Source organism: Macaca nemestrina, chromosome 17 (genome assembly GCF_043159975.1).
Source record: "Macaca nemestrina isolate mMacNem1 chromosome 17, mMacNem.hap1, whole genome shotgun sequence".
In the NCBI taxonomy this organism is placed as follows: Eukaryota; Metazoa; Chordata; class Mammalia; order Primates; family Cercopithecidae; genus Macaca; species Macaca nemestrina.
Window position 1 is genome coordinate 66687806 of NC_092141.1, and position 17618 is coordinate 66705423.

The following is a 17618-nucleotide window of genomic DNA, read 5'->3' on the forward strand; positions in this document are numbered from 1 at the left end:
GTAAACTAGACTTATACACTTAATCAAATTCAGGTTCAACTTTTTGGCAAGAAGACTTTACAGATGGTACTGTGTACTCTTATTAGATCACTTCAGAAGAGGCATGGTGTTTGGTTTGTGATTACTTTGTAAAAACAGTGTAAAAAGTACTCACCAAAGGAAATTTAGAAAATAATAAACTTAAGGCCAGGCCTGGTCTCATGCCTGTAATCCTAGCACTTTGGGAGGCTGAGGTGGGTGGATTACCTGAGCTCAAGAGTTCCAGATCATCCTGGGCAACATGGTGCAACCCCGTCTACACTAAAAATACAAAAATTAGGCATGGTGGGGCATGCCTGTGGTCCCAGCTACTTTGGAGGCTAAGGTAGAAGGATCACTTGAATCCCAGAGGTGGAGGTTGCAGAGTGAGCCAATATCGCGCCACTGCACTCCAACCTAGGTGACAGAGGAAGACTCTGTCTCAAAAAAAAAGAAAAAGAAAATAAGGCCAGATGCAGGGGCTCATTCTTGTAATCCCAGCACTTTGGGAGGCCGAGGAGGGCGGATCACAAGGTCAGGATTTCGAGACCAGCCTGGTCAACACAGTGAAACCCTGTCTCTACTAAAAATACAAAAACTAACTGGGCAGGGTGGCAGGCACCTGTAATCCTAGCTACTTGGGAGGCTGAGGCAGGAGAATCGCTTGAACCCGGGAGGTGCAGGTTACAGTGAGCCAAGATCGCACCACTGCACGCCAGCCTGGACAATAGAGCTAGACTCTGTCTCAAAATAATAATAAAATAATAATAATAAGCTTAAAAAATTAAAACTTTAGAAAATACATCACCCAAGTTCCCATCCCTACCTGTCTATCCACAAAACCAAGGCCTTCCTGAGATTAATTCATTTATTATACTAATACAACAAGTGTTTATTAAGTATCTACTACTATACTCAAGTACTATTTTAGGAGATAGAAATACAGCAGTTTACAAAATAAAGCCTGCTCTCATAGAGCTCACATTCTAGTGTGGTAGACAGTTGATGCAGAATTAAAGAATACATGGGAATAAGTATATTAAAGAGAAAAATTAAGCAGGGTAAGGGGAAACAGGTAGTTCAATATATATGTGGGGGTGAGATGTACATGGAGGGAGTCAGGAAAGTGTCACTGAGGTGAGACTAGAGAACAGCTTAATAATGTAAAGAAACACACTATGCAACAATTAGGGGGAGAGCGTTCCAGGAAAGAGGGAGCAGAGAAGGCAAACCCTAAGCAGGACCATGCCTATGTATGCAGGACATCAGATAGGTCAAGGTGCTAAAACATAATAATCCAGCGGGATATTGTAGGGAAAGACCATCAGAGAGGTAGTTGGTAACTCCTGGTAGGAACCTGCAGGCTATTTTAAATCTTCAGCTTTGGCCGGGCGCGGTGGCTCAAGACTGTAATCCCAGCACTTTGGGAGGCCGAGACGGGCGGATCACGAGGTCAGGAGATCGAGACCATCCTGGCTAACACAGTGAAACCCCGTCTCTACTAAAAAATACAAAAAACTCGCCGGGCGAGGTGGTGGGCGCCTGTAGTCCCAGCTACTCGGGAGGCTGAGCTTGCAGTGAGCTGAGATCCGGCCACTGCACTCCAGCCTGGGCGACAGAGTAAGACTCCGTCTCAAAAAAAAAAAAAAAATCTTCAGCTTTATTTTGGTCTTTTTCATTTTTTTTTTCTGACAGAGTCTCATTTTGTCTCCCAGGCTGGAGTGCAGTGGCTCGATCTCGGCTCTCTGTGACCTCCGTCTCATGGGTTCAAATGATTCTCCTGCCTCAGCCTCCCGAGTAGCTGGGACTGCAGGCACACACCACCATGCCTCGGCCTCCCAAAGTACTGGGATTACAGGAGTGAGCCACCATGCCCGGCCATTTTTAAAATCTTTAATGTTACGGGAGGCTGAGGCAGGAGAATGGCGTGAACCCAGGATGCGGAGCTTGCAGTGAGTGGAGATCACGCTACTGCACTCCAGCCTGGGTGACAGAGCAACACTCTGTCTCAAAAAAAAAAAAAAAAAAAAAAAAAAAATTTAATGTTAATTAATTTTTGTAGAGACAGGATCTCACTGTGTTGCCCATGCTGGTCTTGAATGCCTGGCCTCAAGCAATCTTCCTGCTTCGGCTTCCCAAAGTGCTGGGATTACAAGTGTGAGCTACTGTACCTGGTCTTTAGCTTTCTTCTGAATGTGAATCTTTTTTTTTGGGTGGGGTGGGGAGATGGAGTCTCACTCACTCTACGGCTCAAGCTGGAGTGCAGTGATGCGGTCTCGGCTCACTGCAACCTCTGCCTCTCCGATTGAAGTGATTCTTGTGCCTCAGTCTTCGGGACTACAGGCGCGTGCTGCTACGCTCAGCTAATTTTTTTGTATTTTTGGTAGGGAAAGGGTTTCACCATGTTGCCCAGGCTGGTCTTGAAGTCCTGACCTCAAGTGATCCACCTGCCTTGGCTGGGATTACAGGCATGAGCCACTACACTTAGCCCTAAATGTAAACTTTTTTTTTTTTTTTTTTTGAGACGGAGTCTCGCTCTGCCGCCCAGGCTGGAGTGCAGTGGCCGGATCTCAGCTCACTGCAGGCTCCGCCTCCCGGGTTCACGCCATTCTCCTGCCTCAGCCTCCCGAGTAGCTGGGACTACAGGCGCCCGCCACCGCGCCCGGCTCATTTTTTGTATTTTTAGTAGAGACGGGGTTTCACCATGGTCTCGATCTCCTGACCTTGTGATCCGCCCGCCTCGGCCTCCCAAAGTGCTGGGATTACAGGCGTGAGCCACCGCGCCCGGCCAAATGTAAACTTTTGAAACGAACTTTTTGGGTAAAGTCCAGGCAGGACATCAAAGAACAAGTAACCTGGTAGTGTGACAAGAATGTGGTTATTTTCATTAAATATTTAACTTTTTAGAAAAGGATCACAAGGGCCAGGTGCAGTGGCTCACGCTGTAATCCCAGCACTTTGGGAGGCTGAGGCGGGTCAGCCTGTGCGACAGAGACTCCATCTCAAAAAAATTTAAAAAAAAAAGAAAAGGATCACAAGAAAAGCTCGGGGACAGTAATCTTATTGTAAAGGGTTTGGTAATACAATTCTTGTAATCATGTAATTTCCGATGCAGCACAGGGCAGTGAAAACAAAAACACTGAACTAAGTCAGAAGGCTGGGTTTCTACTACCAGTTGTGTATATAAGCAGAGCCACCTTGAGCTAACCACTCTGCCTAAACCGCAGTTTCCTTCTCTGTCATTCACCCTGCCAGTCTCCTTGGGCTATTGCAAGAACAAAATAAAATGCCACTTGGGAAAATGCTTCAAAACCTGAGATGACTTGTACCAATGTTGGTGTTATTACTGGGACCAAATGTGACTTTAAAAAGAAAAACAACCTTGACAAAGAAAACTGATTTGTTACTAAATCCCTATTTCTTTTTTTTTTTTTTTGAGACGGAGTCTCGCTCTGTCGCCCAGGCTGGAGTGCAGTGGCCGCATCTCAGCTCACTGCAAGCTCCACCTCCCCGGTCTACGCCATTCTCCTGCCTCAGCCTCCCGAGTAGCTGGGACTACAGGCGCCCGCCACCTCACCCGGCTAGTTTTTTGTATTTTTTAGTAGAGACGGGGTTTCACTGTATTAGCCAGGCTGGTCTCGATCTCCTGACCTTGTGATCCGCCCGTCTTGGCCTCCCAAAGTGCTGGGATTACAGGCTTGAGCCACCGCGCCCGGCCCTAAATCCCTATTTCTGAGATAAGCTACATTTCAAAGAAATTCTCCGTAAAAGAAAAATTGGATTCAGTTATCATACCAGATGGCTTTCATTCTCACCACTGACTCAATTCTGAAATAATTATATTTCAGTATGGTAATTATAATCTAAACTATATAAACACACTGTAAACACAAACTTTGAACAGATGAAAACTCCAATATGTAAAAAGGTAATGAATGCTCAAGGAAGACTGTGAAAAGGGAATACGAAAAAAATTAAAATGTTCCTCTTCTAGGTCCTGATGAGAGTAAATGTTTACTATAAAAATGATTCAAATATTTTAAGCACTTTTCAAACTAGGCAATATTTTAGGCGTACTGTACATTTGCATTTTGAGCTTCCAATACGGATAAGTGACTGGAAAAAGCAGCTAGGTTTAGGTTGAAAAACAACAACCCACTGGTGTACACATTTTAGCAAATTCTTCTGAAAGTCAAAAATGTTATAGGTAAAAAGTTACAGAGAACTACCAATTGTCAGAAACAGCTGCCAAATAGCAACTTAGAAGTCAGCAGAAGGAATTTTAGTTCAAGAAACCTAAAAAAGGCTGAAAATCTTACCTACCCTATAGCTACCACAAATAACACTGTTTCCAGTCATGATCAAGAATCATATATTAAGACATAACTGCAAATTGTGCTATACTGTACTGTATTTAAAGGAAGTGAAATATGATCCCCATCCTAGAACTTTCTATAAAAATGAGTCTAAAAAATCATTAAAAATTTATCTTAACCCAGGCCCAGTGGCTCACGCCTGTAATCCCAGCACTTTGGGAGGCCAAGGCTGGCAGATCACGAGGTCAGGAGTTCAAAACTAGCCTGACCAACATGGTGAAACCATATCGCTACTAAAAATACAAAATTAGCCGGCCACGGTGGTGCACGCCTGTAATCCCAGGTACTCAAAAGGCTGAGGCAGAGGAAGCGCCTGGACCTGGGAGGCGGAGGTTGCAGTGAACCAAGATGGAGCCACTGCACTCCAGACTGGGTGACAGAGTGTGACTCCATCTCAAAAAAAAAAAAAAAAAAAAAAAGTCTGGGCGTGGTGGTCACGCCTGTAATCTCAGCACTTTGGTAGGCTGAGGCGGGCAGATCACCTGAGGACAGGAGTTCCAGACCAACTGCACCAACATGGAGAAACCCTGTCTCTACTATAAAATACAAAATTAGCTGGCGTGATGGCACATGCCTGCAATCCCAGCTACTCCGGAGGCTGAGGCAGGAGAATCGCTTGAACCGGGGAGGTAGAGGTTGTGGTGAGCTGAGATCCCACCATTGCACTCCAGTCTGGGCAACAAGAGCGAAACTTCGTCTCAAAAAAAAAAAAAAAAAAAAAAAAAAAAAAAAAAATTAGGCAGGGTGGTGGCTCATGCCTGTAATCCCACCATTTTGGGGGGCCAAGGCAGGCGGATCACGAGATCAGGAAACTGAGACCACCCTGGCTAACATCGTGAAACCCCGTATCCACTAAAAATACAAAAATTATCTGGGTGTGGTGGCGCCCGCCTGTAGTCGCAGCTACTTGGCAGGCTGAGGCAGGACAATCGCTGGTACCTGGGAGGTGGAGGCTGCAGTGAGCTGAGATCGCACCATTGCACGCACTCCAGCCTGGGCAACAGAACGAGACTCCACCTCAAAAAAAAACCAAAAAAAACTAATCTAACAGGAAACAGGAAAAAAGCAATGAAAAGCTAGAAAACATACAAGAGTTGACTGAAAATAAAAATTTAGCATTTTCATTCTTACATTTTTAATTTTTATGTATCTGAGTTTTTAATTGATGGTTTAATTTGCCAGAATGAGAAAGAACATCCTATTTTTATGACTCTGTTCCATGGAAATGTAAAGAGAAAGGGATCCAAATGCCACACTATTGAGGATTTTTTTGATCACTCTGATTGTCATGAGTAAGTTTTGTGCTTTTTCAAAAGCAGTTTTTTCCTACAATGTCATTTCCTGCTTCTCTGGCTCTGATTTTCAATAAATTGATAAATTGTAAATCTTGTTTTCCTCTTATTTTTGTTTAGCTAAAATGCTGAAGGGCAAGGGAGAGGATGGTTATTTATAAATCTTGTTATCTCTCTGAAAACACAACTTGCATTTTCCTTAATCTGATTAACTTGACTTCAAATATGAAAAACAACTTTCATAAAGCACAAAAGAAAATTTCCTTGAATTTACCCTTTTTTATTGTGGGTAAGAGGCAATAAGTACAAGTTTTCAACTTATTTTTTGAATGTTACTCACTACTAACCATCACCATATTTTAAAAAATTAAAGAACTAATTTAGTTTAGTTTATTATTTAATGTATTTGACAAATGTTTATTGAGTGGCAACTAGGTCCCAAGTACCGTTCTAACTACTGAATATACAGATGTACGAAAACAAAACAAAAATCTCTCCGTCCTGGAGTTTACATTCTATGGGACTAAAGGATGGATACATTACATAGAATGTCAGCTAATCATAAGTGTTATGGAGAAGCAGCAGGAATGGAGGATAAAGTGTGTGTTGGGGGAGTTGTAATTTTAAATAGCAGTGTCTGGAAATGAAAAGGTGGTATTTCAATCAAGATTTTCAGACCATGGCTGGGTGCAATGGCTCACGCCTGTAATCCCAACACTTTGAGAGGCCGAGGCCTCACTTGAGGTCAGGAGTTTGAGACCAGCATGGCCAACATGGCAAAACCCTATCTCTACAAAAAAAAAAAAAAAAAAAAATTAGCTGGGCATGGTAGTGTGCACCTATAGTCCCTGCTACTCTGGAAGCTGAGGCAGGAGGATTGCTTGAGCCTGACAAGGTTGAGGCTGCAGTGAGCTGTGATAGCACCACTGCACTCCAGCTTCTTGACACAAATCCTGTATAAAAAAAACCTCTGCATTTCATTGTATGTAAATGAGTATGTAATTTCATTGTATGTACAGAGCCAGTTTCAGACAAAGGTTCTTCCAAATACTTATCCCCTTAAGGACACCAATCATCCATGATCTCTTTTTTTTTTTAGATGGAGTTTAGCTCTGTCACTGGAGTTCAGTGGTGTGATACTGGCTCACTGCAACATCTGCCTCCCGGTTCAAGTGATTCTCCTGCCTCAGCCTCCTGAGTAGCTGGAATTACAGGCCCGCGCCGCTATGCCCAGCTAATTTTTGTATTTTTAGTGGAGAGGGGGTTTCACCATGTTGGCTAGGCCAGTGTCTATCTCCTGACCTTGTGATCTCCCACCCTGGCCTCCCAAAGTGCTGGGATTACAAGTGTTAAGCCACCGTCCCTGGCCTCATCCATGATTTTATTTCGCCATTTCAAGTGATGGAGCTGGTTTTAGAGCTGGAAGAAAAGCCAAAATGCCAGTTAATCTAAACTCGATTCCTGCCCCAGTGCAGAACCAATCAAGAGAGAGTCCCTGTCTTTCCCGGACCACAGGCTTTGTGTTGAACAGGAGAGGAGTGGGAGAGCCAGAGTGGATGGAGAACAAGGAATCATTTTCTATATTTTTAAAGTTCTTCAGTTAAGAAAATCAGCAATTACAATAGCCTAATCTTACTAGACATATGTTTTCCTCCCTACTATGTAAGGTCAATTCTGTTCATTTGCATAGCAGATAATCATACAGAAATCCCAAATTAATACCCTCTTGTGCTGACTTACCAGATTGGACACTCTAAGATTTTCTGCATAGCATTAATGACATTTTGTACTTCTTCAACGCGAACAGCAGATAAATCCATTTCTTTCTGTTCCAATGAACTTAAACACATTAGAAAAAATATATATATACATATATATAGTTTGAAAAAAGGTTTATAAAATGACAACTTCATTTTATCATTTTACAATAAGGTAAATTTAAGATTTTGAAGGTTTTAGAATACAAACCATAGAGCTAATGACAAAATCCTTTATTTTTTTAAAGGTTCTAGAAGTGGCTCTTTGTAATTAAACAACATACATTCTGTAATTCTTCACATATTGTTGCCAAGCCCTTGGGTCTTTTCCTTTCTCCAAGAAAGAGAAAGCTACAGAGGAGTGGCTGACCGGGTAAGTGGTGGTCACCTTAGGTTTCTCCAATGTTTCTGGCTGCTTTCTTTTTCTTGCATAAAACCAAAATCAACGACAAAACCAACACCAATCAGCACCTCCCCGCCCCTAACCCTTCCCAGTGACCTGCTCTCATCTCAGGATCCTCCTCAAGCACATTCCTGCCGGCAGCATCTGTTACTACTGACGCTCCTCTACTTCCCTCTTGCTTTTTCTCAATAGCGCAATTGGATCCAGTTCTTAAGTTCTCCCTCCCACAAAACCCTGTCTCCTCCCCTTCCCAGACGTATTCCTGGCATCTCTTCTTCCGCAAGGTCCCATCCACTCATACATACCAGCCGGTGTTTTTGTCTGTTTTTTTGAGACAGAGTCTCGCTCTGTCGCCCAGGCTGGAGGGCAATGGCGCGATCTCGGCTCACTGCTACCTCCGCCTCCCGGGTTCTAGCGATTCTCCTGCCTCAGCCTCCTGAGTAGCTGGAGCGCCACTACGCCCGGCTAATTTCTGTATTTTTAGTAGAGACGGAGTTCCACCATGTTGGTCAGGCTGGTCTGGAAGTCCTGACCTCGTGACCAGCCGATGTTTTTATAGACGTGGTGTCCCCCTCAAGGCATATTTCAGTTCCTATCACGATGATTCCCCCTCGGACACACCGTGCCCCCTTCCTGATCCTCAGAGCTTCCCTCGCGACCTACAAACTGCCCCTTCCCCAGGGTTCACAACTCCTTACGCCTCTCAGCTTCCGCCACCGCCCCCCCCGAAAAGAATACCCACTCTCTCTCCCACGCCAGTCCCCCAAAGCATCACTTGGACCCGGGACTCTACTACCTTTACCCAGAGCAGAGGGTGCAGGCCTCTGGGGCCCAGGGGCCCAGTTATCTGAGAAACCCCACGGCCTGTTCCCCGTCCAGAAAGTCTCAGCGAGCCCACGCCGCGCAGTCGCAGTTTTAATTTATCTGTAATTCCCGCGCTTTTCCGTTGCCACGGAAACCAGCCGGCTACCGCTAAGCAACAGCTGCTCAGAATACGAAATCAAGGCACAATCAGAGGAAGGGCGGGACAGAAGAAGCCAAGTCTCTCTCGGGCCTCTGGATTGGCCACCCAGTCTGCCCCCAGATAACGTAAAACGAAAGAGACGGGAGAGGAAGAATTCTACCCTAGTTTGCCCTAAAGTGCCGGCCCTCTGACCTCTACGCGTCCAGTTGCGGCTTATTACGTCACAGTAATTGCTGTACGAGAGTCAGAATCGCTACCTAGTGTCCAAAGCAGTCGTAAAAAAAGGTCCCATTCCCCCACTCTTTCCGCCCTAATGGAGGTCTCTAGTTTAGGTAAATACAAGGAATAAGGATTGTTGGGGGGGGGGGGGTGGACGGAAAGAACTATTTCCAGCATTCGCTGCGGAATGAAAGGTCGTTGCCACAGTGTTCCTTGTGGAAAGTGTAGTCTTATGGAGAGAAACATCCAATAGCGAAGCGGGCACAATTCTCACGGAAATCCAGCGGATAGATTGGAGACCTCCACGCGCTTATACACGTCAACAGTTATGGATTGGAGTGTTGTTATGTTTTCGTATCTTGAAAGGAAAAACTAGGCCTAAAAAAAATACCTACAACTCTTAGGAAGACTACAATTCCCATCCAGCCCCACGAGTCTCGGGCAAACAGTCCTCTAAGGTCAGCGACCTGTGGCGACCCAGTGGGCGCCGAATTTGTCTGGGGAAGGGGAAATCCGCTCTGGCTCACGTCTGCGCACTCGTAGTTCCGCCCCTCGGCCCCAATGTTTGTTATTGTTGTCCGGCTCCGGTTTCTTCTGCCCCGCCCCGTCGACGCAATCTCCACCAATCAATGGGGGTGGTCGTTTTGAGGGACAAGTGGTAAGAGCCAATCATCTTGGCGAAAACTGGGAGTAACGGGACTAGTTAGTCTTTATGCGCCTTGTTAGATTCACCCCACAGGGATAGTGGCAGAGCTGGCAGCGGACGGTTCTGGCTTTGGCCTCCGCCGGGCGCCTCACTGGAGCGGGAAGCGGGTAAGGAAGCAGCCTCGGTTACCTAGGGGTGGGGTCACGTCACCGTAAGAGGGTTTGGAGAAGTTCAAGGGAGGAATCCTGCAAAGAAGAGGGGCGACTTTTCCCGTGTCTCGGGACAGCTAATCTTTTTAGTGACAGGATGAGAGAGCCCTTCGTGTTCAGAGGGACCGAGTGGGCGAAAAGCGCCGGAGAGTTGTAGAGTATGTGGTTGAGAACATCGGCTTCTGCTGATGGAAGGCCACGACTCCCCAGTGGAAAGAGGGCCCAGGCAAAGAAAATGAGAGAGAGTCCTCGGGGTGGTGACACTGTCTTGGGAACATTAAGTGCTAGGAAACGATAACTGGAAGACTAGGATGAACTCTGCAAGTAAAAAAAATGACACTACCTACACATCTTTCTCATCCCATCCTCCTTTTTTCGAGACCCTGTTAAAGAGCTCTCCTTGGTTAGGGACCTTCGGTGTTGGAAAGGCACTCTTTTTCCTTTTTGTCAAACATCCAGCTTTCAGGCCACACTTTTTTTTTTTTTTTTGAGACAGAGTCTTACTGTCTCAAACACCAGCCCAGGCTGGTCTTGAACTCCTGAGCTCAAGCGATCTTCCTGCCTCGGCCTCCCAAAGTGCTGGGATTACAGGCATGAGCCACTGCTCCCGGCCTCGGGTCGCACATTTTAAAGTTTGAATAACTTGTCTTGTACAGGCCTCTGGTGGAGACAGTAATCAAAGCTCAGGTTGCCAGGTCTGTTTCATTAAAGGGATTTTGTTAAGGCTGAGGAAAAAAAAAAAAAAAAAAGACGTAGAGGAAAAGTTAACTTGTGCCAAGCCAAGGTGCGTCAGTGGCATGGACTTAAAGTCATGCCAGTTATGAAAGCTGAAGGCCAGGCCGGGCGCGGTGGCTCATGCCAGTAATCCCAGCACTTTGGGAGGCTGAGGCGGGCGGATCACCTGAGGTCGGGAGTTCCAGAGCAGCCTGACCAACATGGAGAAACTCCGTCTCTACTGAAAATACAAAATTAGCCGGGCGTGGTGGCACACGCCTGTAATCCCAGCTACTAGGGAGGCTGAGGCAGGAGAATCGCTTGAACCTGGGAGGCAGAGGTTGCGGTGAGCCGAGATCGCGCCATTGCACTACAGCCTGGGCAGCAAGAGCAAAACTCCGTCTCAAAAAAAAAAAAAAAAGAAAAGAAAAGAAAAGAAAAAGAAAAAAACACACCTCCGTCTCAAAAAAAAAAAAAAAAAAAAAAAAAAAAGCAAGCAAGCTGAAGGCCTAGGTCCCAGCTATCTGACTATACTGGCCGTAGACCTAAGGGGCAGATAGGATTAACCATAACTTTGGTGTTTACACACGTTCAAGATTAATGCTTTTGCTGAAAGAATTTTTTTTGTCAGCCAAAGCTATAATCTCCCACTTCCTGTTTTCTCTTAGTTGGCCCACCAGCTGGAGGAGCTCCAGAGTATTTAAATTAATTTCCAATTGTGTAATTTGAGAAAAAGATGCGAAGATTAATTTCCTTCACAAGTAGGGAAGTGTGTTTTTTTTTTTTCTTTTCTTTTTTTTTTTTTTTTTTTTTGAGACGGAGTCTCCCTCTGTCCCCTAGGCTGGAGTGCAGTGACGCGATATCGGCTCACTGCAAGATCCGCCTCCCGGGTTCACGCCGTTCTCCTGCCTCCTCAGCCTCCTGAGTAGCTGGGACTATAGGCGCCCGCCACCCCGCCCAGCTAATTTTTTTGTGGTTTTAGTAGAGACGGGGGTTTCACCGTGTTAGCTAGGATGGCCTCTATCTTCTGACCTCATGATCTACCCGCCTCGGCCTCCCAAAATTCTGGCATTATAGGCGTGAGCCACCGCGCCTGGCAGGAAGTGTGTTTCTTGAAGTTGGAAAGTGGTATTTCTGAACATCTGCTTTTGGCAGACTAAGTCAGTCACTTCATTTCCCTGATTTTTTGCCTGAGGTCCTGGGGAATTGACAAAGATTCTGCCCAAATTTTAAGGACCCCAATAATTACATTTCATATGAATGAATAGTAGATGTCAGCAGGATTGTTATTAAGAGAGTAGTAGTATTTTTGTGGTGCACTTGGTTCTAGGTAGAAACAAAGAATGGAGAAAATTGGGGGATAATTGTCTTAGGGTTTCAAAAAAGTGCGTGATCTTCACAGAGTTCAGGATCCTTAAAATAACAGTCTTAATTGGAGTGTTTGACAGGGCAGTGCATTATATTGTCGAAAACAGTACAGGTTTATGGTTCTAAAGACTGGTTTATTATTTTAAAAAATGTTTAATTTAACTTAATTTTTTTAAGGAGATGGGGTTGCTGGTCTTGAACTCCTAGGCTCATGATCCTTCCGCCTCAGCCTCCCAAAGTGCTAGGATTACAGTCATGAGCCACCATACCGGGCCAATTTTTTATTTTATTTTTGAGACAGAGTCTCGCTATATCACCCAGGCGGGAGTGCACAGGCATGATCTTGGCTCACTGCAACCTTGCCTCCGAGGTTCAAGCAATTCTCCTGCCTCAGCCTCCTGAGTAGCTGAGATTACAGGCCTGTACCACTACATGCAGCTAATTTTTGTATTTTTGGTACAGACGAAGTTTCACCATGTTGGTTCGGCTGGTATGGAACTCCTGGACTCAAGCTATCTGCCAGCCTCTGCTTCCCAAAGTGCTGGGATTACAGACATGAGCCACTGTGCCTGGCCTTTATTATATTTTTTATATTTGAGTGACATTTTGAAAGAACTTGCATATACATTTTTAATTTGATCCTTATGGTAACACTGTGAGACAGGCAGAGCAGACATATTAGACCTTTTTTATAGATTAAAGATTAAAAACTGAATCTTAAAGGTGAACTGACCTGCTCACAGTTTTATGTCTAGTAATGGGCCAGAGCTGTGTCTGGAACCCAAGTCTTCCCATTTTTTGTGCTCCCACACGCGCACACACACACAAAATTTGCTGTTCAGATGAGATGGCATCTCATTGCTTCAGTTTGCATTGTTCTGACCACCAGAAAGTTTGAAAATCTTCTGATGTGCTTGTTAGGTGTTTTGATTTCCTCTTCTCTGAATTTTATGTATATTTTTACCTGAGTTGTTAATTGTATCATTAGCAGTTTTGCTGATGCTCTGGGTGTGTCGCAGATACTAACCCTTTGTTATGGGTTGTTACGGTTGTTTGTTGTTTGTCTTTTGATTTTGTGGATTTTTTTAACTGTATAAAATATTTAATATGTAATGAAATGTGCACAGCTCATCTTTTGACTTCTGCATACATTATAACCTGCCTTTAAATGTGTATTTCTTTTGTAGGTAAAAGTTTCATTTGATCTGGATACTATTCAAATAAAATACCTGGATGAGGAAAATGAAGAGGTAAAGTATATTATGGTACCTATTGCTAGGTGTTCAGAATAGCAATCTTATTTCTCCAGTGATATGGGCTTTAATAATTCAAAATAGTGTTTAGCTCATTTGTGTGGTGGTTTAAATATATTTGATAATTGAATATTCTAAGAAGACTTGCAGCATCTGAGATAGAGTTGAGAAACGGAGAAGCAACATTGAAGAATAGCTCAGAGATAACTTTCACTTTAAAAAAAAAAAAAAAGGAAATGGGGTCTCACTATGTTGCTGAGGCCAGTCTAGAACTCCTGGGCCTAAGCAGTCCTCCCACCTCAGCCTCCCAAGGTGCTGGGTAATATTACAGGTGTGAGACACCATGCCTGGCCTGAGATAACTTTTTTTTTTTTTTTTTTTTTTTGAGACGGAGCCTCACTCCGTCGCCTAGGCTGGAGTGCAGTGGTGCAGTCTCTGCTCACTACAATCTCCAGTTCCTGGGTTCAAGTGATTCTTCTGTCTCAGCCTCCCGAGTAGCTGGGATTACAAGTTTATACCACCATGCCTGGCTAATTTTTGTATTTTTAGTAGAGATGGGATTTCACCATGTTGGCCAAGCTGGTCTCAAACTCCTGGGCCCAAGCAGTCGGCCCGCCTCGACCTCCCAAAGTGCTGGGATTACAGGCGTGAGCTACCACACCTGGCCAAGATAACTTTTAAAATTATGTAGTGGCCAGGCGTGGTGGCTCATGCCTGTAATCCCAGCACTTTGGGAGGCCGAGGCGGGCGGATCATGAGGTCAGGAGATCGAGACCATCCTGGCTAACACGGTGAAACCCCGTCTCTACTAAAAATACAAAATATTAGCCGGGTGTGGTGGTGAGCGCCTGTAGTCCCAGCTACTGGGGAGGCTGAGGCAGGAGAATGGCATGAACCCGGGAGGCAGAGCTTGCAGTGAGCCGAGATTGCGCCACTGCACTCCAGCCTGGGCGACGAAGCGAGACTCCGTCTCAGAAAAAAAAAAAAAAAAAAAAATTATGTAGTGACCTTAAATTCACATATAGTGCAAGCCATTCAGTTTATAATAATACAAATATAATAGCTAAGGCTTTTTTTTTTTTTTTTTTTTTAAAGAGACACGGTCTTACTCTGTCACCCAGACTGGAGTGCATTGGAATGATCATAGCTCACTGCAACCTAGAGCTCCTGGGTTCAAGGAATCCTCCCATCTCAGCCTTATGGGTAGCTAGGACATGCCTCTGCATCTGGCAAAATTTTTTAATTCTTTGGAGAGATGGGGTCTCACTTTGTTGCCCAGGTTAATGACTAAGCTTTATTGAGTGGTTACAGTGTGGCAGACTAGCAACAATGCCATTTATTGAGTACATTATTATCATCACTATTTTACTCATGAGGAAACTGAGGCACAGAGAGGTGAAATAACTTGCCTAAACGCACAAAAACTTGGAAGTAGTAAAGTCAGGGTTCAGTCTATACCCTCTAGCTATAGAACTCAAGCTCCTAACCGTTATATTGCACTGCCTCTTAATGTATCTGAAATAAAGGAGGGCACAGTAGATAAGCAATAACATTTCTTAAGTATTATTCATGACTAGCAAGTGATACAGAAAAGCTGAAGGCTTGGCCTGAGTTTTTGTCTGTCCTATGGGGCTGGTCCTAGTAACAGAAATGCTCAATTGATGAGACACATATAATTCACTGTTGTTTTTTTTCCTTTTATAGGTATCCATCAACAGTCAAGGTGAGTCCCTGAGAGAGTCTGTTCAGCCTTATTTAAAAGCCTTAATCTGCTCATTGAGGCATTTCTATTTGTACTCAAACCTTATTGCAGTATTAATTTTAGAGTTTGGAATTTGGTATACTACAAATTAACATTGCACTGATGGACATTAGTTACATAGGGGATTTTATTGTATAGCAGTTTTTTGTGTATAGGATGATGCCTTTGAATGGACCCTAAGGACAGCTTTATTGGGAGGTTTTCATATTTAACATGCCAGTCCTCTGAGATTAACATGCCTCCCAGTTCAAGACATAAAAGTATTCCCACAGTGTTGCATTTGTACAGTAGGTACAGTAAAAATGGACATTATAATCTTACGGGATCACCATCATACACGTGGTTGACCACAATGTTACGTGGCAGTGGTTACTATAGTGAAGCAAATTAACATATCCATCATCTCATTATAGTGGCCCTGTGGTGCCCTGAGCCCTCCCCAGAAACCAGCCATAATCTACTCATTTAGCAAAAATCATAAATATATGATTAACTATAATACATTCCTCATGTTATACAGTCCATCTTTAGAATTGGCTACACTTAATCTTATAGATTCTTGAATGAATGAATGGATGTGTACAAAATAAAAATAATTTTAAAATAATAGAATCTTTTGGGGTGTGTGAAGAACTATCATGGTGTATATTTTTTGTCCTTTTAGGAGAATATGAAGAAGCACTTAAGGTAATGATTATTTAATCTCATTTTCAAATAATTTAATATTATGGGTTTTTTTTTTTTTTAAACAGGGTTATGCTCTGTCATCCAGGCTGGCGTGCAGTGGCACAATCTGGGATTGCTGCAACCTCCACCTCCCAGGCTTAAGTGATCGAGACCATCCTGGCAAACACGGTGAAACCCCATCTATATTAAAAATACAAAAAATGGCCGGGCGCGGTGGCTCACGCCTGTAATCCCAGCACTTTGGGAGGCCGAGGCGGGTGGATCACGAGGTCAGGAGATTGAGACCATCCTGGCTAACACGGTGAAACCCTGTATCTACTAAAAAAAATACAAAAAATTAGCCGGGTGTGGTGGCGGGAACCTGTAGTCCCAGCTACTCGGGAGGCTGAGGCAGGAGAATGGCGTGAACCCGGCAGGCAGAGCTTGCAGTGAGCCAAGCCGAGATCGTGCCACTGCACTCCAGCCCAGGCGACAGAGCGAGACTCCGTCTCAAAAAAAAAAATACAAAAAATTAGCTGGGCGTGGCGGGCACCTGTAGTCCCAGCTACCTGGGAAGCTGAGGCAGGAGAATGGTGTGAACCCGGGAGGCGGAGCTTGCAGTGAGCCGAGATCACGCCACTGCACTCTAGCCTGGGTGACAGAGCAAGACTCCGTCTCAAAAAAAAAAAAAAAAAAGAGAAACAACCTTGACAAAGAAAACTGATTTGTTACTAAATCCCTATTTCTGAGATAAGCTACATTTCAAAGAAATTCTCCGTAAAAGAAAAATTGGATTCAGTTATCATACCAGATGGCTTTCATTCTCACCACTGACTCAATTCTGAAATAATTATATTTCAGTATGGTAATTATAATCTAAACTATATAAACACACTGTAAACACAAACTTTGAACAGATGAAAACTCCAATATGTAAAAAGGTAATGAATGCTCAAGGAAGACTGTGAAAAGGGAATACGAAAAAAATTAAAATGTTCCTCTTCTAGGTCCTGATGAGAGTAAATGTTTACTATAAAAATGATTCAAATATTTTAAGCACTTTTCAAACCAGGCAATATTTTAGGCCTACTGTATATTTGCATTTTGAGCTTCCAATACGGATAAGTGACTGGAAAAAGCAGCTAGGTTTAGGTTGAAAAACAACAACCCACTGGTGTACACATTTTAGCAAATTCTTCTGAAAGTCAAAAATGTTATAGTCATAGGTAAAAAGTTACAGAGAACTACCAATTATCGGAAACAACTGCCAATGCTGACTTAGAGGCCAGCAGAAGGAATTTTAGTTCAAGAAACCTAAAGGAGGATGAAATCCTTACTTACCCTATAGCTACCACAAATAACACTGTTTCCAGTCATGATCAGGAATCACATATTAAGACATAACTGCAAATTGTGCTATACTGGGTACTGTATTAAAAGGAAGTGAAATATGATCCCCATCCTAGAGCTTTCCATACATATGAGTCTAAAAAACCATTAAAAATTAATCTAGACCAGGTGTGGTGGCTCACATCTGTAATCCCAGCACTTTGGGAGGCCGAGGCGGGCGAATCATGAGGTCAGGAGTTCGAGACCAGCCTGACCAACATGGTGAAACCGTATCTCTACTAAGAATACAAAATTAAGGCCGGGCGTGGTGGCTCACGCCTGTAATCCCAGCACTTTGGGAGGCCGAGGTGGGCGGATCACAAGGTCAGGAGATCGAGACCATGGTGAAACCCCGTCTCTACTAAAAATAGAAAAAATTAGCCGGGCGCAGGGGTGGGCGCCTGTAGTCCCAGCTACTCGGGAGGCTGAGGCAGGAGAATGGCGTGAACCCGGGAGGCGGAGCTTGCAGTGAGCCGAGATTGCGCCACTGCACTCCAGCCTGGGCGACAGAGCGAGACTCCGTCTCAAAAAAAAAAAAAAAAAAAAGAATACAAAATTAGGCAGGCATGGTAGCATGCGCCG

General features: G+C 44.1%; 2 protein-coding genes across 17 annotated transcripts in view; one reads left to right on the plus strand and one right to left on the minus strand.

The window, feature by feature from the left end:
• Positions 1–9682, minus strand: part of LOC105472075 (BRCA1 DNA repair associated) — an 86779-nt gene extending 77097 nt beyond the window's left edge. For 8 of the 16 annotated variants that reach the window (XM_071083197.1, XM_071083195.1, XM_071083196.1 and 5 more), the window contains exons 1-2: positions 8643–9504; positions 7427–7525 (exon numbers count right to left, since the gene is read on the minus strand). In XM_071083197.1, the coding sequence (XP_070939298.1) occupies positions 7427–7506 (80 nt within the window). In that variant the 5' untranslated portion in view covers positions 7507–7525; positions 8643–9504. Of the gene's footprint in view, positions 1–7426; positions 7526–8151 lie in introns of all 16 variants that reach the window. The other 8 variants (XM_071083194.1, XM_071083193.1, XM_071083190.1 and 5 more) reach the window with 4 other exon arrangements.
• A 19-nt stretch (positions 9683–9701) lies between these two features.
• LOC105472076 (NBR1 autophagy cargo receptor) overlaps positions 9702–17618 on the plus strand; it is a 52477-nt gene continuing 44560 nt past the window's right edge. The window contains exons 1-4 of the mRNA XM_071083200.1: positions 9702–9842; positions 13154–13216; positions 14924–14942; positions 15646–15668. The gene's annotated coding sequence lies outside the window, so the exon portion shown is untranslated. The remainder of the gene's footprint in view (positions 9843–13153; positions 13217–14923; positions 14943–15645; positions 15669–17618) is intronic.